Consider the following 27,105-nt stretch of genomic DNA (forward strand, 5'->3'; position numbering starts at 1 on the left):
TCTCCATCCGAACCTGCGCACCCTCCACTTCCATGCTTGTAGATTAAGTAGCGGTAGCTGAATGCTTTTGACCTTCCTCCTGAGGATTATGGACGTCATCCTTGGCAGCTAGCTCTACTAAGTCTGTATATGCCCACCATTAGGACAATTGTGTGGCCTGGTGTGTGACCAAAAAAGTCGCACTTCACACTAAGCTGTCTGAGGTTTATTGTTGATAGACGCTTTTTTGCTTATGTTGTTGTTAGCCCAGCAAGGCCTTGCTTTAGGCACATTTAAAGGTACCTGTCTGCTATGTCAGCCTTTTTACGGTTGACGGACCAGCCTTCTTTTTTTTAAATCACTAGTTGTGATGTATTTCCTTAAGGGGCTACTGCATCCTTCCACTTTCATTATTCCCCAGTGGGAATTATTTTTAGTTTAGACCTTTCTCATCTATTCCCCTTTCGAACCCATGCACAGTTATACTCTCAGGTTGCTCACTCTTAAGATTGTGTTCTTAGTTACCATAACAGCAGTGTGGATTGTGAGCAAGCTTCAGGCCCTCTCCGTTTGCCACCTTCTACTTAGACAAGCTGGTTCTTCTAACTAGTGCTTTTCTTTTGCCAAAGGAAGTGACTCATTTTCTCATTGGAAAAGCTATCGCTCTTCTGGTGTTGTTTGCTCAGCATCACTCCTCTGAGGAGGAGAAATACTACATCAGCTGGACCCAAAGTGCTCTTAGGTTCTATATCGATCGTGGAAGAGAACACCAACAGGAGGATGAGCTCTGTTTTTTGGTTCACAGGAGTAAAGAAGGGAAAAGAGTGCAGAACAGAACCATCTCCTGCTCTATTGTACTCTGCATCAAGATCTGCCGCACATTAGTGAAGACAGCCTTCTGAAGGCTTGCAGTCTCATTCGACCAGAGCCAAGACTGCTGCTGCTGCGAGGGGTTTCGGCCAGTGCAAGGTTGGCAGACCGGAGGTTCCTTTTGGGTACGTGGAAGTTTATTCTGTCATTGAGGTATTTGGGTCCGTTGTTGTGTAGGCTTTTGTAGGCGTGGATGAGGATCTTGGAGGTGATTATTTTCTCCACTGGGAGCCAGTGGAGTCTCCGCAGGTATTGGCTGATGTGTTCGTTACGGGGGATGTTGAGGACGAGTCTGGCTGTGGTGTTCTGTATGGTCTGAAGTTTGTGGAGAAGGGACTTGCTGATGCCGGCGTAGAGTGCATTTCCATAGTCCAGTCTGCTGGTGATGAGTGCATGTGTGACTGTCTTCCTTGACTCAGGGGCGATCCACTTGAAGGTCTTGCGGAGGGTGTTGAAGCAGCTGGAGGTGACGGCGTTGACTTGTCTGTTCATGGTGAGCGATGAGTCGAGTATGATGTCGAGGTTTTTGCCATTGTCTGAGGGGGTAGGAGGGCTCCTGAGGGCGGTAGGCCACCAGGTGTCTTCCCATGCTGAGGGGGTGGTGACGAGGACTTCTGTTTTCTCGGCGTTGAGTTTTAGGCAGCTGTTGGTCATCCAGACTGCGACGTCTTGCATTCCTTTTATGGAAGTTCAGTTTTGCGGTGGTGGGGTCTCTGGTCATGTAGAGGATGAGCTGGGTGTCATTGACGTAGGATACGATATTGAGGCTGTGTTGTCGGACAATGGCTGCGAGGGGGGCCATGTAGATGTTGAAGAGGGTCGTGCTCAGCGATGACCCCTGGGGGACTCTGCAGGTGATCTCTTTGGGGGCGGAGAGGAAGGGTGGTAGTCTGATCCTTTGGCTTTTTCCGTTGAGGAACGATCGGATCCAGTCCAGGGCAGTCCCTTGTATGCCGGTTTCGTGTAGTCTGGCTACTAGAGTGCGGTAAGAGACGTGTCAAAAGCTGCGGACAGGTCGAGGAGGATGAGGGCTGCTGATGGGCCTTGGTCCAGGAGGGTGCGGATGTCATCTGTGGCGGCGAGAAGGGCGGTTTCGGTGCTGTGGTTGCCATGGAATCCGGATTGGGATGGGGCAAGGACTGCGTTTTCTTCAATGAACCTTGTCAGTTTCCTTTTGACAGCTTTCTCTGCTACTTTGGCTGCGTAGGGGAGGAGTGAGATGGGCAGGTATTTCTTGAGGTTGATGAGGTCAGCCGACGGCTTCTTGAGCAAGGGCCTGACTTCCCAGACAGCTGGAAGCGTGCAGATGGTGCCTGTTGTACCGCTACTGCTTTGACATGTTGAGTGCCTGTCCTGGATATTTGTCATATATAAACGAGCATTGGCATAGCCAATAGGTCTCGCCTTTGGGACCTTATAAGTGTTTAGCCATGCAACAGTTGCATAACTAAATACTTATAAGGTCCCAAAAGCGAGACCTATTGGCTATGCCAAGCGGCTGTGCGGCCGCGAAAGTGATCGCGATCAAACATCAAAGCGGCAAAGTGAAAGTACTCGCGTCAAGCGCGGCGCGCGCGGCCGCGCACATGCACTGTAGGTCTAGGCTGACCTGGTAGCACTTTTTGGAGCCCTCTGAAAAAGTCTCGCCAGACCAGCGCATGCGCTGGGTCAGGCGAGACCTAAAAAAACAATGGTACCTGTGGAGAAAATGAAACAGTAACAATAATACTTATAATAATTATATTTGCTGAGCACAATGGCGATGATTAGGGAAAAAGATGCACAAGCTCAGAAAAACACTCAAACAACCCAATGAGTAAAATGCCTTCTTATTTATAAAGAGAATTCATGTAAAAATAGAAAGGAAGTGTAAGGTGTCCCAAGTGAAATTAGAACCTATGTATTCAAGTGACAGGTTGTGACATACATTAAGGTTTCTGAAATACAAATAATGACCATCTAATCAACATACAAAAATCATTTACAGCCTTCCATAACAATAATGAAGGCTGAGTACATTGGTTTGTTTTACAAGCGCGTCGACGGCGTTTCGACCCGCCTACACCTGTATTTAGAACAGCTCTCTGTCGGAGCGGTAAGGTGCACACCCATAAAAAAGTGACTCAAAATGCAAAATGAGTTATAGGGAATGGAATTACTTACATGGGAGGTGATCAGACAGTCTTTTCAGCTTGTATCCATTTACACGTCTTTGGTTTAAATGAGGGATTATTCAACCAAAAATCCTTATTGCTATAGTACTTAGCAGGTGAAGTTTCCTATTGCCTTACGTTCATTTTATCAAGGGAAGCAAGGACAATAAATGTCAGCTGAGCAGCTTACGGATAAACGTGCCGCTGCGAGGAGGACCGCTACTGTCTGCCTAAGTCAGGATACTGCAAACTCCATACTTTCCCGAAGCACTACTGTCTGGACAGACAGGTTCACAAGCTGGGCCCTTAGGCTGTTCAGTCCTGAAGGCTTTTGCTTAGAGTTCGTTCACAGACCCTCCTCCTGTGGAGTACTGCTTTGGTATCTATTCTAAGGTGAGGAATCTGCGGTTAGAGAATTTTCTATCAAAAGAACGAGTTACTTGCCTTCGGTATCGCTTTCTGATAGAGACCCGAACTAGCCACATATTCCTCATCTACACTCCCATCCTCTCCATTCCCTGAACTGGGCTATTTTAGTTAAAAGGCTCCTAATCTAAGAATCTGCAATGGTCACAACCACTTTGATTTTTGTTTAGCGTCTGCAAGAATAAAAAAGTCAAGGAAGCAATTGATGTCTACGCGCATGGGTGACGCCTGTAAATAGCAGTGCATGTCACATCCGGTGCGGACAGCATTGACGCAGAGTTGCAGGCGTCACCTCCCAGTGTGCAGCACTTCTTTACATTTTTCTAGATCCAGTCTGATGCCTGGGGAATATTCTATGATGAGAAATCTGCCATTAGATAAAGTCTCTACTAGAAAGAGCATTACAAAGATAATTAACTTGCTCATCAGCGCCTTTGACCGGGTAGACCACAGAACCTTGCTCTTCACCACTTCTTACAGGATGAGCTTCTACGATGAAGTATTGAGCTAGTTTTGCATCGTAGAGTTTTCAAGTCTTACTCTTCTGTGAGATTCTGCAGGGCTTTGTTCTATCTCCTATGTTCATCAGTATCCACAAGGAAGCAGTGCATCTCTGCAAGAAAAAAAAATCTCCATGCACAAGTGGCACCTTGCTGAACATGAAGGTGTCATCCTGGAATTGCCTCTTGGAATTGAAATCTTTTTTTGACTTCCTGTAAAGGTGGATGGCATATCTTTCTCTAAAGGTAAATACCCTGAAGACAGAATTTCTTGTCCTTCACTCAAACCCCATATACCTCTGTCAGACCACTCGGTGTTTCTCTCAAATTAACCTACTTGCTAGTCAATTGGGCTTCCTGGTGGGCGTATCTTTCATTGTTACACATTCTAGGAAAATCTAGAAAAATAGCACTCTTGCCATCTTTCCCTCCTTCAGACGTCTACCCCACTTGTCCTATTAACTATTCTAATTTGACTAACACTTGCAAATCAAATAACACCACTGACCAAATACAAACAGTAAACTAAAAATAAAATTGTGCCTTAGTTTACTGAATTCCAGTGTTCGTCGGAGCTCAAACTGCAATGTGCAGACCAAGCCATCAATATAATAAGGCTATTTGCTTGAGGCACTAAGTTTTCCAAATCGAATATGGGGTATTCTAAGCACATACAAAAAAAACCTTTAGAGTAATTGAGGAACTAGCCACTTCCCAGTTGTTCGTGTTTTTATACTCAAGAATTCTGTTCTTTGTTGGCAAAGAATATTACTGGAATCTTCTCCCACTACATCTGCGTCAATGTACCAACCTATTGGTCTTCAGGAAATTGTTGAAAACAGAACTTTTCTAAACTGTACTCTCTGTAGTGGTCCTTCGGCTGTCCTAAGCGCAGAGATACCCCTTATGGGGTGATTCAGGCGCTATATAAAACCCATAAATAAATAAATAAATAAATAAAGCATCTACCATTTGGTACTCTATTTTAACTAATCATTCTTCCAATATCTACTCTCTCAAAATTGAACCATCTTCTCTAATTTCCTTCGTCAATTGTAGCACTCTTGTTCCTGGGGTCTCTCCATCGTTAAGAAATGTAAATCTTTTTCCCCCCTAGTAATCCTTTTCCTCCTCAAATTAATAATCTTGAGATTATGGGCATTGATATAGCCATTTTACAAGTTGTCAACTTGTCACAGCTCTTTGGTATGGTTCCCTTTGAACTAAAATAAGAATCTGGTAGAGTCTTCCAACCACACATTCCTTACCTTAGAATTATTCCCAGGCATCAGTCTGGGTCTGAACATTTTTCATGAACAGCCCCCCTGCGCGCACGTAGGGGGCGTAATTCGGCTCAGTGTGCCCTTGTCTGTGTCGGTTGTGACGTGCGCAGTGCCTATGTAGGCACTACCTAAGCTCGCGGACGTCAGTTCCTTTCTTTCCGCGGCAATCAGCGCAGATCCAGAGAGAGATACCCCCAGTAATTCTTTGACTGACCTTTTTCGACTTTGTCAACGTTTTTGGGGATCTTCACCTGGTGTTGCAGGGATGTCCACTAGGAAAGCTGGCCTCAAGCCCTGAGGCACCTGTCACCGCAGATGGCAGTGCCTTACCTGCATCTCGTTTTCTTCTGGGTCTTGAGCATGATGACCTGCATCGACTGCCGCGCCATGCACCCCAAGGCTTTGAGGGAGGGATCCCTCAAGCTCCTTGCCACTGACGTGCGACGCCATGATAGTCTCAATCCTAGTCGAGAGGAAGGTCCTGTGATTGGTTACAGAGCCATTGATCTTTGTAGAATTTGTCCTGGCGCTCAGTTAAGTCCCACAAGAAAAAAAAAAGTAAACATTTGAAGAGGTCTTCAACATCACCCCATCCGTCTAAGTCCTCTACGAGATAAGGGAGCGTCCTCATTCAAGGCCTGAAAAGTTGCAAAAGAAACTGACGTCAGCGCGCTGGGATGGCACCTATATAGGCTCCGCGCACATCGCTTCCAGTGTGAACAATGCTACGCGGGGCCAAACAACAACACCAACTGTCACGCAGGGGTATTACCAAAAGTTTCTGGATCCAGTCTGCCGCCTGGGGAACATTCGGAGGTAAGGAAGCTGTGGCTAGATAGTCTCTACTAGATAAGGCATTATCGAAAGTAAGTAACTTGTTCTTCAGCGTAGATCCTGGCAGCAGACGTTCAGGTCACAATGGGCATCTCAGATGAAGTTTCCACCACACCGTAGCCACAATGCTGTCTTACAGATGTCATATGTATGTAGCTGCACCATGTTAGAAGGCAATACTGAAATTACTGACCGATGCTGTACCTAAAAGCATCATTTACATACAGAGGACAATTACTCCAAATAAGACAATCCATTAAAATAAAGGACAGGTGGTTCCCAGTAATCCGAGCTGTCGGTCTGTCTCTTCTAAAAGCACACCTCACTGCATTAGAAACCAATCAAGATTTGTTGTCTGAATAATGTTTTACTGCCACTTTTTTGTGTGTCTCATTGCTAAATTTTTGTCTTGTCTTAAGGTGAAAAGCAAGCCTCGACCCACATTAGCCTGGATCAGGAGTATGACTATGAATCTTCACAGCAATGGAGAGAACTTGAAGAGCAAGTTGTCACTGTAGTTAATAAAGGAATAATACCACCTAATTTTCAGCCCACGCAGTACTGCTTGAGTAGTTATTCGGATAACTCTAGATTTCCACTTGCTGTGGTTCAAGGTAAAGTATTGACAATCTGGGGATAATCTGGTTTCAAACTGTTGCCTGAAACTTGAAACAGTTGCTAAATATGCTGGCATAAAAAAATGTAGTTAATTAAGTGTGCATTTTTTTTTTTAAGCACTGTGATTTTATAGAGGGGCGCAATGTATTACAGATGACTAGTCTGATTTTCACAATTAGTCCTTTTACTGCAATACAGAAATGTTTTTCTGACTTCCAGATGCCTTCTTTGTATTGGATGGAGAAGTAAATGCCCATATATTAAAGTTAATTTGAAAACTAAGCATTTCTAAAAATGCTTTTAAGTATGGAGCTTTAACATGAATGCACAGCCACATAATACTGACCAGCATAAACAAAGCAGCACATATTTAGACACTGAGAACGAGACGTCAGTAGCCTTGATTGTACATCACATCACAACATAACATATGCTATCACCCTGCACAGTTTGAAAAGGAGATATGTGGCTTCTTGGGTGCCCGAAGCTACCAGCCTCGGGGTGAGGCCCCATAAAACATGGTTAAATCTAAGCAATGCCCTGGTTCACAAGGAGAAGATAGTCAACACTATGAAAGAAAAAGAAAGAAGAGAAACTAGATAAAATAAAAGAGAAATCTGGAATCACTACTATACATTTCTGCATGCTCTCCACAGTACACTTCTAAAAGGGTTATATTTGACAGGTAGTGTAGGTGGTGATTATTAATCATTTGTGGCCTATTGTTTATACAGCGAATAAGAACAAGAATGAGGGAAGGCAGGTCAGCGGTGAAAGTCCCAGATGCCCCATCTCTCACGGAAATTTATAGCCACCTGTTTGGACGGCGGAAGTCAAAAGAGGAATAACGGGTAGAATGGGAAGAATGGAATTAAAGGGGAGATGGGACAAAGGAAGCTGGGGTGGAGGTAAAAACACCCTCCCAGATCATATGCTGGATATGTCACAACTGAATAATGGTATGGATTTATGACATGTAAGATATGTCAGGGTACGATATGTGTTTGGGTAAAGTTTATAGGTAGCAATATATGAGATTGGAAAGGGTGAGGGGTAACAGGGGTTACCATTTGAAGATGACAACTTTGTAGCTCTTTGCAGTTGTGCGAGAGTAGACAAAATGGATTCTAGATTCTCAACTACTGCTGCTGCTTCGGCCTCAATGAACTCTGAAAAGATTGCTGCCCTCCTCCACTCATTACCCACAGGTCTGTCCCCCACAGGTCTTTTCCCTGCACATATACTGGTATTATTTCACACAACTGCTTAGGCGTTCAGTTGTGCATCACTCTTCAACAGTTTGAGAGTATATCTAGGTTGCCACCATTGTTTAGATCATAGGATTCTTGCACAGTGATGTCTGTGTTTTATAATCCTACAGCACCTGCAGGTTCTTTCCCCCAAGTATGAGTTCCTTTTCTAGATGGACTCAGTGGGATGGGACCATCTATCAAATTAGGCTACATATACACTAGCTGTGATAACTGGGGTGCTGTATAGTAGTATTCAATACATGCCAGACCCACATCACCACCTTCAATGAGCTATTAATTTGGCAAATATTCAGCTTTGGCTTAATTTTACCCCAAGCAAAAACCCCTTTGTCAATGGATTGTAAGTACAAGGTGCTGACAGTCATCAGTAACACACAATGTAAAGCGAGGACCCACTACCATCTTCACTGTCTGTTTTGTACCCCATAGTGATATATTCAGCTAGGACCTCTTTTCATAATGCATACTGGTTTAATTATGATTTGATCTAGAAAATCTGGGATCATTCTTTCGAGACCCCTGCTAACATATATCCCCAAGTATTTTAGCTTGTCTGGTTTCCCATTGGAACCTTAGTTTGCTGCAGCGTCCTTCACTCTGACGGTCGACATGGGTAAGGCCACATTCTTGTGCCAATTGACTTTGTAACCTGATATAGCTGAAAAGTCTGCTATAACTGACATAAGGGCTGGAAGGGAGCTATTTAAATCGGTAAGTGTGAGCTGTATATTGTTTGCAATACAAAAACATCTTGAAGGGTGTGCTGATGCAGGGACATGCACCACCTTGTGCAATTCATGTATAGCTGTTGCAGGGGCTCCAAGGACAAATTGAAGAACAAAGGTGACTAGGGACATCCCTGGCATATCCCTCTATCAGTCGGGAAGAGGTCTGATAAGCCACCTCCTTAGTTAACCTGAGCAGAGGGGGTGTCGTAGCAATAACGTTAGCCCAAAGTCCAGTCTCCGGAGAGTGTGATATTATCAAATGCCTTCTCTGTGTCAAGTGATTGGGCTAGTTTCTTTTTCTGAGAGTCCTTGGACATGCGGGAGGACTTTGATCAATGCTTTATTGGAATGGGATGCTAAATACTGTCTTTATTTTTGCTTCTTTGTAAGCTTTATAAAACCAGTCCACTGCCTCTTTCAGGACTCATTTGTAAAGTTCTCCGGGGAACCCAGCCTCCCAAGTGGCTTGATTATATAAAAGGTCAGAAATTGCCTGTGCTATTTCATCGTCCGTAATTTCCCAATCTAAAAGCTCTATACACTCTCCATTGAGTTTGGGAGTGCCAGGTGAGCAAATCACCTTTCCTGAAATTTCCTGTCCCTCTCTAATTAAGAGGTGTAGAGACTTGCATGTCCAGTAACGTGCCAGCTTTATCACACTTTTCAGAGTGGGAAGTTTTAAGCTTATACAACGTATATTCTGCCCTGGATGTTTATAGAGGTTTCAGATCCATTTTCGCCCACTGTGAACTATGACTTTTCAAGTTTGGGTCTGCGGCATATTTCTGCAATACGCATTTGATGTCCTTTTCCAGTTCTAGTTGTCGGTTCATTCTTTGGCTAATGGTCAACTCTGAGTCAGTAATGACCTACCCACATATCGTGGCTTAAGCTGCCATCCATAGAATTTGTGCTGCTGCCCTCTGAACCTTTGTTATCTTTTAACCCTTTTGCTGCTAGGCATTTTCCCCTTAGAATGCTAAGACCTTTTTTGGCTATTAAGGGTAGTTTGCGCTTAGACCCCATACCTTTCTTCCTCATAAGATATCCATACCAAATTTGTGTTCTGTTTTTTTCCAACATCCTGGGAGTTCTAAAAATCCCCAGGGTTTGTATATTCCCCTAGAAGGGACCGAGAAAATAGCTAATATGTTTCTACATTTTGTTTTAGAAGGAAAAATAGCAAAACAGTGCTCCACAAAGATGTCTGCTTTTTCCCCTCTAAAGAATTTGCATCAACAAAACGTTCACTGTGCTAAAGTAACTATCTTCCCAGCTCTCGGGGGCATGCAGAGCTGAATCAGAAAAACATTTTTACCACAGTTTTGGCATTTTTCAAAGAGGTAGCACATTTTTCCTAATTTTCGTTCTTTGATCCTACTTCCAGTTTGTGGTGGAAACAGGTGTGAAAGCCATGGGTGATATCAGAAAGCTATACATTTCGAAAAAGTAGAGCAAATTCTGAATTCAGCAAGGGAACATTTGTGTAGATCCCTTAAGGTTTTCCCAAAGAAACTAACTATTGAAATAAAAACTATATTGAAAAAGAATAGGAAAAAAACAGCCGTTTGTAGCAACGTTTCCATCTTGTCACAATGGCTGATTTACAAAAGCAATATACTGTTATGTCCGCTACACCCTTTTGTTCGCTGGGATATGTAGGGTTTATAATTTTTTCACTCTCAAACAAGAAAGGGGAAAGGAGGGGCTTTTACAATAATAAACTAGCTTAATACTATTGTAGGTCCAGCATACATGCCCAACAATCAATATTAACAAAAAGGGTATGCAGTTCCTGATGATAACGCAGTGTGTGTTAGAATCACTAGGTCCCAAGGTGATGGTGTGAAAACGGTCTGATTGAACGGAGTAGAGGGTACTCCTTCTGGAAAAGAAGACCCTCACACACCCAACAAGCGGGTGTCTTGCTTCATCACCGGGTTTTTGCTCCTTATCGGGCCGGCAGTGCAATGCCCGATCAGGCACCCCGAGGGGGCCTTCCTGTCGGAGATCTTTATTTCCAAACGCCGGTGAGTGAGGTGTGTGGGGAAAACAGTTAATTAGGATAAATGGTGTAGGTGCAAGTGAAGTGAAAGGTAAGTGTACTAAAACAGGGTAGGTGATCCACTTCAAACAAATTTAATAAAGTATGGTCAACACCCTGATTAAAAACAATCCGCACATCTCTCACCATTAGGTGTATGAGTAATATGTGCTACAGAAATAAAAGAGGTCAACATGTTTCTTGCCTGGGTTTAAATTAAATGGCAATTCTTCAGGACCAATGTATACGGCTACCTGCACCTTTTTGGTGGTGGCCACAACCTCTAAGAGGTGTCAATGGTGGCCACACATACAGCACCCTAAAAACGTGTGGTGCCGTGTATACCAAGAACACACAACCTGTGAAAAAAACACAATTAAAATCATTGTTATTGTAAACGGTTCGAGGCATCTGGTTTAGTTGAGACAACAAGTGATGTCAAACATAAAACCGAGGCATGCGTCGATTGTAAGCAGATATTATTGGGACTTTATAGAGGCAAACAGCAGAATCTCAATTGAGAACTAACTCTACATTTTTAACCAGCATGATTCCTTTGATTATCAAAAACTCACCCCATTAGGCTGTGGAGACAATGTGGCCAGGGTAGGAATACACTAAATACTAGTGTCCTAAAAGGGAGGAAGGTAGATAAAAACAAACAAACAACAAATGCGTCAGATCAATAAGCGTCAAGTGCACTCAAAATAAGTTGGAGAACCCATGTGGTGGGATATCTCATGGGGAACATAAGCATATAAAATGTAGAACTATCACCCGATAGCACGAGGGCGGAAGCTTGCCAGAGTGGTCACACAAACTAGAAAATGCTTAAACCAAGGCCAGTCAAGTACTAATGGAGTAAAGGATGACGCTGCCAGTAATTCCTGTATAACAGCGCCAGTGCATGGCAATTAAAATGTAGCAGGACTAGTCTCAGCGTGTATCAAGGAAGCACACAGCGGTTGTGGCAGCCGGTAATTCTACAAAACAGCACAAGAATATGGCGATTGAGAACAAAGCTGGACTAGTCTCAGCGTGGATCAAGAGGGCACTAATGCATCCGCCGTCAACAGTGCGTGCATATCCCGTGTACGACCAGTCTCTCCTGTGCAACGCTATGTCAGCTGCGACTCAACGACCGCACGCTAACTCTCTAAATAGTACAGCAACTAAAAAGTAAAAAGTATACTCACGGTTGCGTTGTAGTAACGTAACTTCTTGATGTCTTTTTGAAGTTTAGTTATTTTCTGCTTCATCAGATATTCCCTATTTTCAGCAAGTTCGGCATTAATCTCAGCTAATTTAGTCTTATATGTGGTTGTTTGAATAATGACTTTGATCGCACCCTCTGCTGTTTGGATCTTAATTAACAAAGCATCCGCTATTCTTTTCGCTGTGTTAATAAGAATGAGCCAGTCCCTGGTGCATTTCCATGCTACCAGGGACCACTCCTTCTTAAATAGTGCATCTTCCAAAAACAGGCGAGGAAAATTATTTACAATGAGTCCATTGGGAGCTATATTTGCCCTTAAATATTCCGTCATCATGGCTCCATGGAGTGTTACTTTGAGCCATTCATGTTTGAGGTTAGATAATGATGTCCAATCTTCTGTATGGCTCCCAGAGGCAGCACTGCCATCGGCGGCCAACAGTGATGGTGTTCTAAGTATTGCTGCTGCTTCATCATCGAAGCTCAGCCCTTGGAAGTCCTCCATCTGCAAACTGTGAGGTAAGGTCCAAAGAGACCAATATTATTAAAAAGTAGACAAGGTCAATCCTGAGCACTGCCTACTAATAAAATGGTCCACGCAGATACATTCGACTGCTTGGTATCCTAAATTTCCCACGGGGTCAACCCGTGCATTAACTCTCAAACAAGAAAGGGGAAAGGAGGGGCTTTTACAATAATAAACTAGCTTAATACTATTGTAGGTCCAGCATACATGCCCAACAATCAATATTAACAAAAAGGGTATGCAGTTCCTGATGATAACGCAGTGTGTGTTAGAATCACTAGGTCCCAAGCGAGCGAGAGGGAGCCCTGCCTACACACTAAGTTCCCATAGTATCCCTTTTAGCGTCCCCACCCGTCTGTACAGCCGTCATGGTTGGCGGTCTAGTAGTTGGGACGTGGCCACGCCTCATCCGCCTGTGACCGCCCTAGACGTAGCGACGGAGCACGCCGACCGGCTCCCATTTCTGTGAGCCAGTCGACCCGACCATCACCAGACTTGAGCGGCTGGCGGGGTTTTAGGTTTACGGTAACGTTACTACAACGCAACCGTGAGTATACTTTTTACTTTTTAGTTGCTGTACTATTTAGAGAGTTAGCGTGCGGTCTTTGAGTCGCAGCTGACATAGCGTTGCACAGGAGAGACTGGTCGTACACGGGATATGCACGCACTGTTGACGGCGGATGCATTAGTGCCCTCTTGATCCACGCTGAGACTAGTCCAGCTTTGTTCTCAATCGCCATATTCTTGTGCTGTTTTGTAGAATTACCGGCTGCCACAACCGCTGTGTGCCTCCTTGATACACGCTGAGACTAGTCCTGCTACATTTTAATTGCCATGCACTTGCGCTGTTATACAGGAATTACTGGCAGCGTCATCCTTTACTCCATTAGTACTTGACTGGCCTTGGTTTAAGCATTTTCTAGTTTGTGTGACCACTGTGGCAAGCTTCCGCCCTCGTGCTATCGGGTGATAGTTCTACATTTTATATGCTTATGTTCCCCATGAGATATCCCACCACATGGGTTCTCTAACTTATTTTGAGTGCACTTGACGCTTATTGATCTGACGCATTTGTTGTTTGTTTGTTTTTATCTACCTTCCTCCCTTTTAGGACACTAGTATTTAGTGTATTCCTACCCTGGCCACATTGTCTCCACAGCCTAATGGGGTGAGTTTTTGATAATCAAAGGAATCATGCTGGTTAAAAATGTAGAGTTAGTTCTCAATTGAGATTCTGCTGTTTGCCTCTATAAAGTCCCAATAATATCTGCTTACAATCGACGCATGCCACGGTTTTATGTTTGACATCACTTGTTGTCTCAACTAAACCAGATGCCTCGAACCGTTTACAATAACAATGATTTTAATTGTGTTTTTTTCACAGGTTGTGTGTTCTTGGTATACACGGCACCACACGTTTTTAGGGTGCTGTATGTGTGGCCACCATTGACACCTCTTAGAGGTTGTGGCCACCACCAAAAAGGTGCAGGTAGCCGTATACATTGGTCCTGAAGAATTGCCATTTAATTTAAACCCAGGCAAGAAACATGTTGACCTCTTTTATTTCTGTAGCACATATTACTCATACACCTAATGGTGAGAGATGTGCGGATTGTTTTTAATCAGGGTGTTGACCATACTTTATTAAATTTGTTTGAAGTGGATCACCTACCCTGTTTTAGTACACTTACCTTTCACTTCACTTGCACCTACACCATTTATCCTAATTAACTGTTTTCCCCACACACCTCACTCACCGGCGTTTGGAAATAAAGATCTCCGACAGGAAGGCCCCCTCGGGGTGCCTGATCGGGCATTGCACTGCCGGCCCGATAAGGAGCAAAGACCCGGTGATGAAGCAAGACACCCGCTTGTTGGGTGTGTGAGGGTCTTCTTTTCCAGAAGGAGTACCCTCTACTCCGTTCAATCAGACCGTTTTCACACCATCACCTTGGGACCTAGTGATTCTAACACACACTGCGTTATCATCAGGAACTGCATACCCTTTTTGTTAATAATTATAATTTTTTCACCCAGATGAACTCGGAGCCAACAACTGAGCTGCACCGTACAATGGTTTTTCATTGTGTAGAGTATAGAGCCATTCATATGGTAAAATATAAAGAGTGAAAAATGGGTATGAAGAACGCCTATTTCTGAAATGTACAGCAGATACTGAGTTTAGGAGCAGTGTTCATTTGTACATCTCTGAATTTTTGGATACCCATACTAGCTTGTGATTTAGAGGGTATTTTTCAAGATGTCGTCTTTAATACACTTTGGCACAAATGGAGAGTAATCCAATTGGTATTAACACATTTTCTTCTATTCTGTGTTTCCCCATGTTTCCCGATAAAAATGGTACCTCACTTATGTGGATAGGTCTAGTGCTCGCGACAGGAAAGGGCCCAAAAAACAACATCACATTTTTCCACTGAAAACTGACTCTTATATTGTCAGGTGAGTAGATGTGGAGTTTGGGCCCTAGCTCAGCCCGCAGCGATCTAGAGAAACCTAGCAAGCCTGCACATTTTTGAAAACTACACACCTAGAGAATCCAGGGTGGAGTGACTTGCGTGACTCTCACCAGGCTTTCTTACCAGAAGAACTACCAGACCTCAAACTTTTTTCTCACATTACTGTTATGGAAATTTCTCAAATCTAGGGGAGCTACAAATTTCCTACCATCTAGCATTCCCCCAAGTCTCCCAATAAGAATAGTACCTCACTTGTGTGGGTAGGCCTACTGGCCGCTATAGGACAGGCCCCAAAATGCAACATGGACACATCACATTTTCCCACTCAGAAACAGACTCTCTTATTGTCAGGTGGGTAGCTGTAGATTTTGGCCCTAGCTCAGCCGGGACCTTGGAAAACAAGCAAATCTGTACAATTTTCGAATCTAGACAACTGGGGAATCCGGGGTGGGGCGACTTGTGTGGCTCTGACTAGGTGTTTTATCCAGAATCTCTTGGAAAATTTATTTTCCTCCCATTTAAGTTTTGTAATCTGCAGGGAGCCACAAAGTTCCTACCACCTAGCATTCCCCTGATAAAAATGGTGCCTCACTTGTGTGCCCATGACAGGAAAGGGTCCAAAAAACAATGTGGAGACATCTACATTTTCTGTCACAAAAATGACCTGATTTGGCAACAGGAACAGCTGTGGTTTTTGGGCCAGGGCTTGGCGACCACCTAGGAAAAGCTACCAGACCCAGAAAAATAGACACCCAGGAAACTCCAAGGTGGTGTCCCGCTCATGGATCCCACAGTGTATTCTTACCCAGAGTGCCCTGCAAACATCACACTTTGCCTAAAATTGTGAATTTCCCCTGCATCTCTGTGATGTAAACTTTTGGACTATGCGTGATCCACAAAATTCCCTGCCCCCAGAACAGGTGCATCAGGCTTTCTGCCCCTGGGGGTCGATTGCCTCAAATCAGCCCCCAGAGGTCACAAAGTCACATAGACACCAGGGGAAACTTATTTCCAAAAATAAAAAGGTGGTGGGGCGGCTCACCCAGGCATCACGCCATCCTTGCACCTATTCTGGAGTGAATCAGTCTTTCTGCATGCCACCCTCCCCTTTCCTGTCCTCCTGGGGGTTAATTGAGAGTGTGTACCCAGAATATTCCCCTGGTGACTAAAAAGGCACTAGACACCAGAGGAAAAATACCCCCGCCCAAATAAAAAGAGGGAGCGGCTTACCCAGGAATTATGCCAGTCTTTTTGCCCTCTGGGTGTGGATTGATAGTGTTTATCCAAAATCTGCCCCAGGAGACAGAAAGGTACTGGACACCAGGAGAAAATAATCCCAAAAATGTATTACAAAAAATATGGAAGTGGGGGGATGACTCATTCAGATGTCGCACTGTGTTGTCCCCTATAGTAGGTACATCATTCTTTCTCAATCCACCCGAGGGGTGAATTCAGGGAGTTTCCCCAAAATTGGTCCCCGGGGGACTGAAAGGCCATTAGACACCAGGGGAAAAATATTCACTAAAGTTTAAAAGGGGTGGGGCGGCTCATTCGGGCATCGTGCCTTGCTCCCACCCTAGAACAGGTGTTTTAGGCTTTCTGCCCCTAGGGTTGGATTGAGCGTGCTTACCCAAAATATGCCCCTTGGGGACAGAAAGGCCACTAAACACGAGGGGAAAAATATTCTCAAAAATTAAAAGGGGGGGGTGGGTTTTCTCAACCAGTCATCGAGCCTTGGTTTCACCCCCAGAACAGGTGCATAAGGCTTTCTGCACCCTGGATGTGTTAACACCAGACACCGGGGTAAAATAGTCCAAAAATATAAGTAAATAAAAAGTGGGGGGACGGTGGCTCACCCAGGCATCACACCATGCTCCCATCCCAGAATAGGTGCACCAGTGTTTCCTATGGAGGTGAATTGATTGTGTTTACCCAAAATCTGCCCTCTAGGGATAGAGGCTGCTAGGCACCAGGGAAAAAATAGATCCAAAAATTGCTCACCCATGCATCGTGCCTTGCCCCCAGTCCAGAACAGGCTCAACTGTTTTTCTGACCCCCTGGGGCAGATTGAGGATAAACACCCTCCAATTTGTTGGGGGGAGCGAGTGCAGAATGGCTGTTGGGGGTGATTTTGCAGGGTTGGGATTAGGCCAAATGCCTGGGCTGGCTGCCCCATTGCCAGGTGTACTGATTCCACCCCCCACCCATGTTTACGGCATGGATACCTACTTTGGAATTATCTACTTTCCAATGATATCCCCTCCCCTTTTTGGATGTGGTAAGATATGTCCCTGCCATCGATGTAAGAGAAAGTAAGTGAGCAGATATGTTAATTCTACTTTCACTCTCTCTGTAATGAGGTCAGTGCCCCAACTGCAGCAAACGTCATTGCACAGAAAAAAAGAACTGCCTCGGTTGCTGGGTAAGCTCTTCACCGGCAGCTGAGGCAGAAAATATCAATAGGAAATCCTTCTCTTGCTTACACTACCAGGATTTCCTGCCTATAGTGCCAAGGTATGCTGGAGCCATCCACTACATACAAGCTGTTCTGTGGTGGATGGCTCACGCATGTCATCTTCATGGAAGAGGTTAAAAATTGACGATATGACCAAGGCACCTACGACATTTGCTCCCTGATGCGCAAGCAGTATGCGCGTTGTGCGCATTTCCCGCTGCAGACATCTACCATGTGGCTTGGGAGGGTCCGGAGCTGAGGCCCTTTTGGGAGGGTGTGGGTCAAATCATATCTGTGGTCCTGGGCCGCCCGCAGGAGTTGACGCCTTGGATTGCGCTACTTGGGCTGATGGAGGCAGTAGGAGGCCCAATTTTTTATTAAATATGACTATATGAAACTTTAGTAAAGCTTTTTCAGCCGTCATCTTCTAGAGTGAAACATTAAGGCGCCAGGGTTTTCTCACTAGTTTATTCATATTTCTGTAGAAATGGAGGCAGACAGGTTTCCCAATCCAGCGTCAAGGGCGTTACTAATTGGAAACTCAGGTGATAGTCCAGTCTCGACTAGGTTCCAAGTACAGTTGAGAAGTAATAGCTTTCCCTCTCAGCGGGATGCAGAATGCGTCTTGTATAATGTCTTGGAGCAATGACCTGTCTTTATTATTGGCCACACTGTTCAGCCCTGTCCTGTCTATTACTGGGTACGGAGCTAGGTTGCAGTCACTCCCGAAGTCATGTATGTTGTTGCTAGCTTAGCTATAATTTGTTTGAGTTTGAAGCCCAATTTGTTCTTGTTTGGGGCATAAATGGAACCCAAACTGACCACCCTGTTGCTAAGTCGTTACATGGCAAAGCCATAACGCTTCTCTTTGTCCAACCAAGTCTGTAACTCTGTTTCTGACAGGGATTTTTGCACGAAGATTGCCACTGGGCTCTTCTTTGAGCTACTATGATAGGGTCAACAGTGGCTCTCACCTGCGGTCGTCTACAACTACGGACCCAGTCCCTCTTGAGTTTTACTGACTCAAGTTGTGTCAAATGGGTCACCTGTAGGTGGGCTATGTCGCTATCTTTAGAGGTTAAGTAAGATAATGTGTTATTCCTTTTGATGTAGTTAACCCATTAACATTTAAGGAGACAAATTTCAGGGTTCGGGGTGCCATGTTGGAAGTATTGGATGAATGTGAGGGCCTGATTACAGGAGCCTCACTTATTCCCCTCAGATCGTCTCCCACCACTTGCCCACCATTTACATAGAAAGAGAATCAAAGCTGCCTAATCCCTGTGTACAGTGGATGAGGATATGAAAGTATTTACAACCACTAATACTAATTCAAATGTCTCAAGCTGGATAGTAACTAGTAGATCATCACAATAGGGCATCTGTCTCGGTCTTGTGAGGCAGGTTGGTGGCTGGTGTGAGGCGGTTATTCAGATATAGCACATGCACGGTGGTATGACCTCTAGGCAGGGTCTGTGAGACTGGGCAGTGCAAGGCAAGGACCCATCCATACCAAACTTCTGATTACAACACTCTGGGAAAACTCCCATTGGACGTCCATCGGTAAACAGGGAACTTAGTAAGAAAAGGATTATACCTAACGCAAAACAATTTAGTAAACTCATAGTGCCTATGATAACAATATAGAATAATGAACAGGTGAAAGTAGTCATAATAGAGATCGGAAAATAATTATAATCCACATATTGTAATGTCCATGCTAAACTCAGCTTTTTCTGCTAATAGGCAATGAAGGGTGGGTTGCCAGGTTCCACCTCTGACAACTCTGTAGTCATTAGGGTGATCTGAATTAATCATGTAAGTCTTCTTGTGTGAGTTCTTTTGCAGTCCTAATCACTTTCGACGTTCCTGCATACCATGGAGATGATGAGGCGGTTTCTCACCCAATTGCGAGTTGCCAACTTCCTTCAGGTTGTGGTATTGTATCCATGTTGAGGTCCCCTAAACTATCTAGGAACCGTTCAGATCCTTGTGTACCTTGTAGTCTCTGGATTTCGCATTTGCAGTGCCCCCCAAGTCGTTGCTGGTTTCAGGCCATACTTCATGTCCCATTTCTTGAGCATGGGTCTCGTGGACAAAGCTTTCCTCTTCACATTGTTTTTTGCTGAGATATTGGAACTTTATGGCTCTATATAGTATATTAACTGTGCTTAAGTGCTAATTGGAAAACTTGTCCTACCTGTTCATGCGTGTAAGGTGCACTATATCCAGAAAAGCCATGGCATTGATATTTCTCTATCTGCTTGTGACTCTCTCCTTGCTGCCTTTCCTTGTGTATTCACTAAATGCTCGCCAGACCACTCTCAGACCTTCTCTTTACAGGTAAGGTGGTGGTTCCATGCGTCAGTCTCTCATTCATGTGAGTTCCCTGTAGCTGACAGTCCCTCACTGCTCACTCTGTGCAGGTGCGGGCTCAGGTCATAGCTGTTTACACTGCTCCATGGCTTGCAGCCTAGGTGGTGTTCAGACCGGGAGACTCCATCATGTGCAGACCTCTACAGCCTGCAGAAGGGGACACACAGTCCAAAAGTGCCAGTTCCCGTCCCCTGGGGTTTTTAGGGCACTTCTATCTTGGATATATGATTTTGCGCCAGGCTGTGTTCTCTCCCGCAAGCTTCCTGAGCCTTAGACTAAAACCGTCATCTTTCTCTGTGCCGTAACTCTGCCCCAGATCATTCACTTAAATACCATCTTTAGACAATCAATTAATCTGTTGCACCCACTCCTGCTTTTTTAAGAATGGCTTATATACTCATCTGTAAGAGTGCACCAAGCAACATTTTTTTTGTAGATCAAGTGATGACCCTTTCCTCTTTTCTCAGATAAGCGTCAAGCAGTTGATGAGGGGGCTATTCTGATGGATACCTCTGCCAGTGGATTCCTTACCTTGTGAATATCCCCTGCGCCAGTAACATTCGGAAACTTTTGTAGCAGTCCACGCCGATGAGGTCGAAGACGTCGTCACCGAGACACAGCTCCGCTCGCGACTCTGCTGACGTCACCGGATCCATAAGAAGACCTCGTCGGCGTGATGACGTCAGTTCCCTTTCTTCCGCGCCGTGGACGCTAACGGTTTTCGGGACTCTCTCTGTAGCTTTAGTTGGCTACTTTGTTTTCTGCTGGTATCTCTCTTTCTTCTTGTCTGCAGCTGAAGATGTCGACAAAGAAGTCCGGGTTTAAGCCTTGCAGGGAGTGCGGTAAGCACATGTCAATAACGGATCCGCATGAGTACTGTGTATGGTGCCTTTCATCAGACCACGATGTCGAAGGATGTTCTTGCTGTCGCAAGATGAGCACAAAGGCTCTGAAGGAGAGGGAGGCCAAATTATTCATCGCCAGGATGAAAAAGGAGAAGAGAGGTCGGAGAACATCGAGGTTGAGGTCGAAGTCTACGTCGGGGCATGCAACCAAGTCCAAGAAACATAAGAAAAAGAAGAGTCATGGATCTCGACATCGATCGGACAGGGATGCGGCTCCGAGATCGACCTCGCCTTCTCGACGTCGTAAGGACTTTGTATCTCCTTCTCCTGTTTCTGTTCCTGATCGCCTGCTGCTTCACCGGAACATTCTCCGGCTCCGGCCCCATCTCCGACGCCGGCTCAATCTCCGGCGCTGGCGTCGTCTCCGGTTCCAATTGAAGATCTTCCAGCTCCGGACGAGTCTTCGACTCCGCAGATTTCAACGTCGGCGCCGATCGGCCCGAGTCCGGTGATGCCTCAGCCTGAGCCATATCCTCCGATTCCAGGCCCAGGTCAAGATCCTACGCATTATTTGAATGCGATGTATGGGGTCTTTTCTAGAGCCTTGTACCCCTCTGGTGCGCCTTCGTGTCCCATGGGTCCTATGGCTTTCAGTTTGGGAGTTCCTCAAGCTTACCCTCAGGCTCCCTTCATGCCATTTTTTCCGGCAACGCCGTCTTGGCATTTACCGGCGCCGAGGACAAAGACGCCGCTTCCATCTTCACCGGCGCCGACTCTGCCTCGTTCGACGCCGGCTGCTCCTTTGGATCCGCGCTCGACGCTGGATCCGGCGCCGTCTGATTTCGCTTACGGCGCCGCCGACTCCTGCTGTGAGAATCAGATCCAGGAGGGAGGCTCAAAGGGTACTGGAGGAACAGAGGTACCAGATTGAAGAAGTGGAAGAAGGTGAGCTGATGGAATCAGACGATCTCTTTGAGGAATTGAAGGAGGCTAGTGGCCTGGACTTGTCACCTGAATGGGAGATTACTCCTCCTGCTGATGCTCCTTCAAAGGATGTGGCTCCCTACCACTCTGTTATTAAAAAGGCGGCTGAGCTTCTGGATCTGCAGTTACCTACTGCAGAGTTTAAACCAAACATCCTTACAGAGGTTCTACACTCTCACTCCTCTGTATCAGAGCCTTTGCTTCCTTTTAATGACGCCATTATTGAACCGGTAATGGAAGTATGGCGTGAGCCCTTCTTTGCTCCTGCGGTCTCTAAGGTTGTTGCAAGGAGATATAGGGCGGCTCCAGGCGACCCAGTCTTTCTGACCTCCCATCCTTCCCCGGAGAGTCTGGTGGTTCAGGCTGCCTGTTCCAAAAGATCTTCATATGCTTTTCCCCAAGTCCCGAGTGACAGGGATGCAAAGAAATTAGACCAGTCAGCCAAGAAAGTCTTCTCTTCTGCCAGTATGGCTTTAAAATCGACGAATACCACCTGTTTTTTGGGCCGATTATCCATGCTCTTATGGATTCAGCAAAACAACTGGCAGAGGAAGATAGACTGAACTATAATGAGATACTGTCGGACACCCAGGTGACTGCACGTCAGGTAATCCAAAGTGGCTTGGATACCGCTGATTCTGTCGCAAGGATTATGGGCTCTTCTGTTGCCACAAGGAGGAGTGCGTGGCTCAAATCATCCGAGTTCTCCCCTGATGTGCAGGCAACGCTCCTGGACTTACCTTGTGACGGCTCTGGTCTTTTTGGTAAGAAAGCGGATGCTGCACTCGAAAGGTTTAAAGAAAGAAAAGCCACGGCCAAATCTCTGGGTCTGCAAACTCAGCATAGGGGTTCATTCAGGAGGTTCAAGGGCTTTGGAAGATCATCCTTTCGTACTTAAAGGCAGCCCCAGCAGCAACAGCAGCAACAGCAGCAGAACACTCTGTATAAGAGCTGCAGAGTCAGAGGTCGTACTCGAGGTCGACAGCTCTCCTCCTCCTCCTCCTCCTCCTCCTCCTCCTCCTCCTCCTCCTCCTCCTCCTCTTCCTCTTCCTCAGCCCCTCCCACCAATGCAAAGCAGCCCTAGATCCACCATTCTGGATCATGCTGGTCCTGTGGGGGGCCGGCTTACCCATTTTCTACAAGATTGGGAATCGGTTACTACAGACCTTTGGGTTTTAGATCTTGTAGAAAATGGGTACGCCCTTCCCTTTCGGGAATTCCCTCCAAATTACCCTCCTTGCCAAGGTGCTTGCTCGGAGGACCACCTTCTTCTCCTGCAGGAGGAAGTCCTGACATTACTGAAAAAAGGTGCAATAGAGGTGGTTCCAGAGCGGGAAAGGGGTCAGGGATGCTACTTCCGGTATTTCCTGATTCAGAAAAAGGACGGCAGATTGCGTCCAATCCTAGACCTCAGGATCTTGAATCTTTTTCTGAAGCAAGACAAGTTCAAGATGCTCACCCTTGCGCAGGTACTTCAAGCGCTGCATCAGGAGGACTGGATGGTGTCGATCGACTTGCAGGATGCGTATTTCCACATCCCCAGCCTGAAGTCGCCCAGGAAATCTCTCCGGTTTACGGTAGGGTCGCAACATTATCAGTTTGCGGTCCTTCCGTTTGGTCTTACTACTACACCTCGAGTCTTCACCAAGGTGATGGCACTGGTGGCAGCCCATCTCAGACGGTCGGGGATTTCAGTTTTCCCCTATTTGGACGACTGGCTGATCAAAGCAGAGTCGCCAGAGAGGGTGCTTCATCATCTGCAGGATACAACTCAGCTGTTGTACAAATTGGGTTTCTCGATAAACGCACCCAAATCTCACCTGGTGCCCTCTCAGTGCAACCTGTTCATAGGGGCGATACTGGACACTACTGTGTGTCGGGCATTCCCACCTCCACAAAGGATTCTCGACATACAGGAAATGATTCCCTTGTTTTACAATGGAGAGGTCGTTCCAGTCCTGAAGGTCCTTCGTCTGCTCGGTCTGTTCGCCTCCTGCATTCTGTTGGTCAACCATGCACGCTGGCACATGAGGGCACTCCAGTGGTGCCCCCGCAGGCAGTGGTATCAGCACAAGGGAGATCTCAGGGAGTCTGTGAGGATCTCCAGAGAAGCTGCAGCGGATCTGTCTTGGTGGAGTGTGGAGTGTGGAGGGCAATCTGTCTCAAGGAAAGCCCTTTCATCTACCTCCATCGGTGGCCACAGTGATAACGGATGCATCCACTTTAGGGTGGGCTGCGCATCTGGGGGATCTGGAGATCAAGGGTCTTTGGTCTCTGGCGGAAAGGTTGCTTCACATCAACCTTCTGGATACATTTGGCGCTCAAGGCCTTCCTCCCTTCCCTTCGCGGTCAGTTGGTTCAAGTCCTGATGGACAACACTACCGCGATGTGGTATGTAAACAAGCAGGGAGGAGTAGGGTTGCATTGTCTCTGCAGAGAGGCTCTGCGTCTCTGGTCCTGGGTTCAGGATCATCAGATTTGTCTGATGGCAAATCATCTGGCCGGAGTTCTGAACGTGCGTGCAGATAGTCTCAGTCGGCAGTTCTCCATCGACCACAAGTGGAGGCTTCATCCGGAGGTGGTTCGTCATGTCTTCCGGACGTGGGGAACTCCTCGGGTGGACCTGTTTGCCACTCACAAGAACGCTCACTGCCCGTCATTCTGCAGTCTCCAGTATCCAATGCAGTGAGCTTTGGGGGACGCGTTTCAGTTGTGTGGGGGTACTCGACTCCTTTACACATTTGCTCCCATACCCTTGATTCCTCGGGTTCTGAGGAAGATTCGCCAAGACCGGGCCCAAGTCATATTGATCGCCCCGGATTGGCCAAGAAGTGTGTGGTATACAGATCTTCTCCACCTCTCCTCGTGCCCTCCGCTCCGTCTCCCTCTCAGGGCAGACCTCCTCTCGCAGTTGGAGGGGCAGGTTCTACACCCCCACCTTCAGAGCTTACACCTTCATGCCTGGAGATTGAACGGGGCAACCTGAATTCTTTTTCTCTCCCGCCAGATGTGGTAGATGTAATTTTGTCTGCCAGACGTCATTCCACCAAATCTATCTATTCCTATAGGTGGTCTTAATTTGTTCTTTGGTGCGGAGAGAAATCTATTGACCCTTTGAGGGCTCGTTTATCTGACATTCTTCAATTTGCTCTTTCTCTTGCTCAGCAAGGTTTTGCTGTAGCCACTGTGAAGGGATATCTTTCAGCCTTGTCGGCTTTCCTTTGCTTGCCAGATCAGCCGTCTTTGTTCAAATCACCTATTGTTTTACGATTTCTGAAGGGCCTTATAAACAAGTTTCGGCCTACTCCTTTTATTGTACCTCAATGGGACTTAAATCTTGTCTTAACTTAGTTGATGGGTTCTCCCTTCGAGCCCTTACACAAGTGTCCCTTGAGACTGTTGTCTTTCAATACGGTTTTTCTCATTGCGATCACCTCGGCAAGGAGGGTAAGTGAGCTTCAAGCTCTGAGTTCAAAACCCACGTTCTTGACCATTCATGCTGAAAGAATGGTACTCAGGACCAGGGCTGCTTTTCTGCCTAAGGTGGTAACTCCTTTCCATCTGGGGCAGTCCATTACCCTTCCTACCTTCTATCCTCCCCATCACCCTTCCAAGGAGGAGGAACTGCTTCACCGCTTGGACCCTAAGAGGGCGGTGAGCTTCTACCTTGATAGGACTGAGAACTTTCGAGTGGACGGCCAGCTCTTTGTAGGCTTTGTTGGCTGCAGGAAAGGCAGAGCGGTGCACAAGCGCACCCTTTTCAGATGGATTGTCTTGTGCATCAAGATAGGTTACTCTTTGGCCGGTAAGGAACCTCCAGAGGGTTTAAGGGCTCATTCTACTAGGACAAAGTCTTCTACGTCTGCCTTGTCTAGAGGTGTTCCTGTGGAGGACATTTATAGAGCGGCAACTTGGGCCTCCCTCCACACTTTCGCGAAGCATTACTGCTTGGACTCCGAGGTGAGGAGGGATGGACACTTTACTCGTTTCGTCCTTCAGGATTTTCTAGTATAGAAGGGAGGACACCCTCCTCCGGGAGTGGGACTGCTGTGGGACTCTTTTCACAAGGTGAGGAATCCACTGGCAGATGTATCCATCAGAAGAACAAGTTACTTCCCTTCAGTAATGCTTTTTCTGGTGGATACAGTATCTGCCTGTGGATTCGTCACTGACCCACCCACCTCCCCGTTGTCCACCCTTGGATACCTACAATTCTAATGATGGTGTCTCAAAATTTATTTGTTACTGTTAAAGGCAGTGTGTTATTTCTTTTGCCTTTCTGTTTATTCTCCACACTGTGTGTGTTGCTTTGTATATTATGTACTGTTGTGAGAAAGTGGCTCTGTATATACTGTTCCCAAATAGGTACAGGGTGTACAGAGTCCACAGTCCCCAGGGGTGTACAGAGTCCACAGTCCCCAGAGGTTTGGAAGAGGCTAAAGTTAGATATAACCTTACTCTTTAAAGTGGTAGCTTGGTCGAGCAGTAAGTCAGTATCAGAGGACAGTGTAAAGCATTTGTTGCACACTCCCAGCCAGCAAATGGACTCACACACTCAATAACTGAACTCTAGGCCAATGGTTTATATATAAAAAATATATGCTTGTTTTATTTTAGAACCAACAATAGGTATTAAAATATACTTTCTCAGAATGAGATGCTTTATATAAATACTTTTGCAATATGCAATTGACTTTTGTAGAAAGTTACAAGTGGTTGCAATAGGCAACCCAATTCTAAACACAATAATGCATTGAGTTCAATGAAAGTTTCAAGTTATTTGCCACAGACTACTTTTAGGATTACTTTTGGTATGCTAGGACTGGATCCTAGATTCAGTCCTGGGTCAATACTTGGTATCAAGTGATAAAAGTCTACTTAATTACTTTGATGATTTTTAGACAATATTTTGCTATTTTAAAAGTTGACAGAAAATATTTCATAGAAAACAGTCAATGATTCCCTATGGCAGAAAATTCAAGTTGCAGGTATAGTATGTTCTCGTTACTTTTGTAATCCAGTACTAGATGCCTAGACTCAGTACTTGGACCTTTATCCAAAACAGGTAAGTAATGAAGTTTTCAGATATTATACGATTTTTAAAGAATATTTAAAGTTTGCAGAAATTGACACTTAGAAGAAATTTCACGGAAAAACAGTCAATGATTTCCTATGGGAGAAAATTGGGTTACTGGTAAGTACAGTTGTAAGTATTTTTCAGAGTCAGTTCTGGGCACCAAGATCCAGCACTGGGAGCTCACCTAAGAGCAGGTCAGTATTTTCGTTTTCGTTACTCGGCTGATTTTTGGTGAATATATAAAGTTTTGAAAAGTCCACACTTAGAAGAAATTTCAGGAAAAGCCAGTCAATGTTACCCTATGGAGAAAATTGAGTTATCGGTTTAAAGGTAAGTACTCGACTGGCAGAGTTAAGGTTCTGGGCATAGACTCAGGGGTCTCCCAGGGTCAGGTAGGTACAGTTGGTTCACCCTCAGCGGCACAAGAGCGGCCAGGTGCTGAG

General features: G+C 45.6%; 1 protein-coding gene across 2 annotated transcripts in view; it reads left to right on the top strand.

The window, feature by feature from the left end:
- Positions 1-27,105, top strand: part of TRAPPC8 (trafficking protein particle complex subunit 8) — a 1,257,619-nt gene that overhangs the window by 768,777 nt on the left and 461,737 nt on the right. For both annotated transcript variants that reach the window (XM_085605699.1, XM_085605700.1), the window contains one exon: positions 6,465-6,659. In XM_085605699.1, the coding sequence (XP_085461825.1) occupies positions 6,465-6,659 (195 nt within the window). The remainder of the gene's footprint in view (positions 1-6,464; positions 6,660-27,105) is intronic.

The sequence above is a fragment of the Triturus cristatus genome, chromosome 5_1 (genome assembly GCF_964204655.1).
Source record: "Triturus cristatus chromosome 5_1, aTriCri1.1, whole genome shotgun sequence".
Taxonomy (NCBI): Eukaryota; Metazoa; Chordata; class Amphibia; order Caudata; family Salamandridae; genus Triturus; species Triturus cristatus.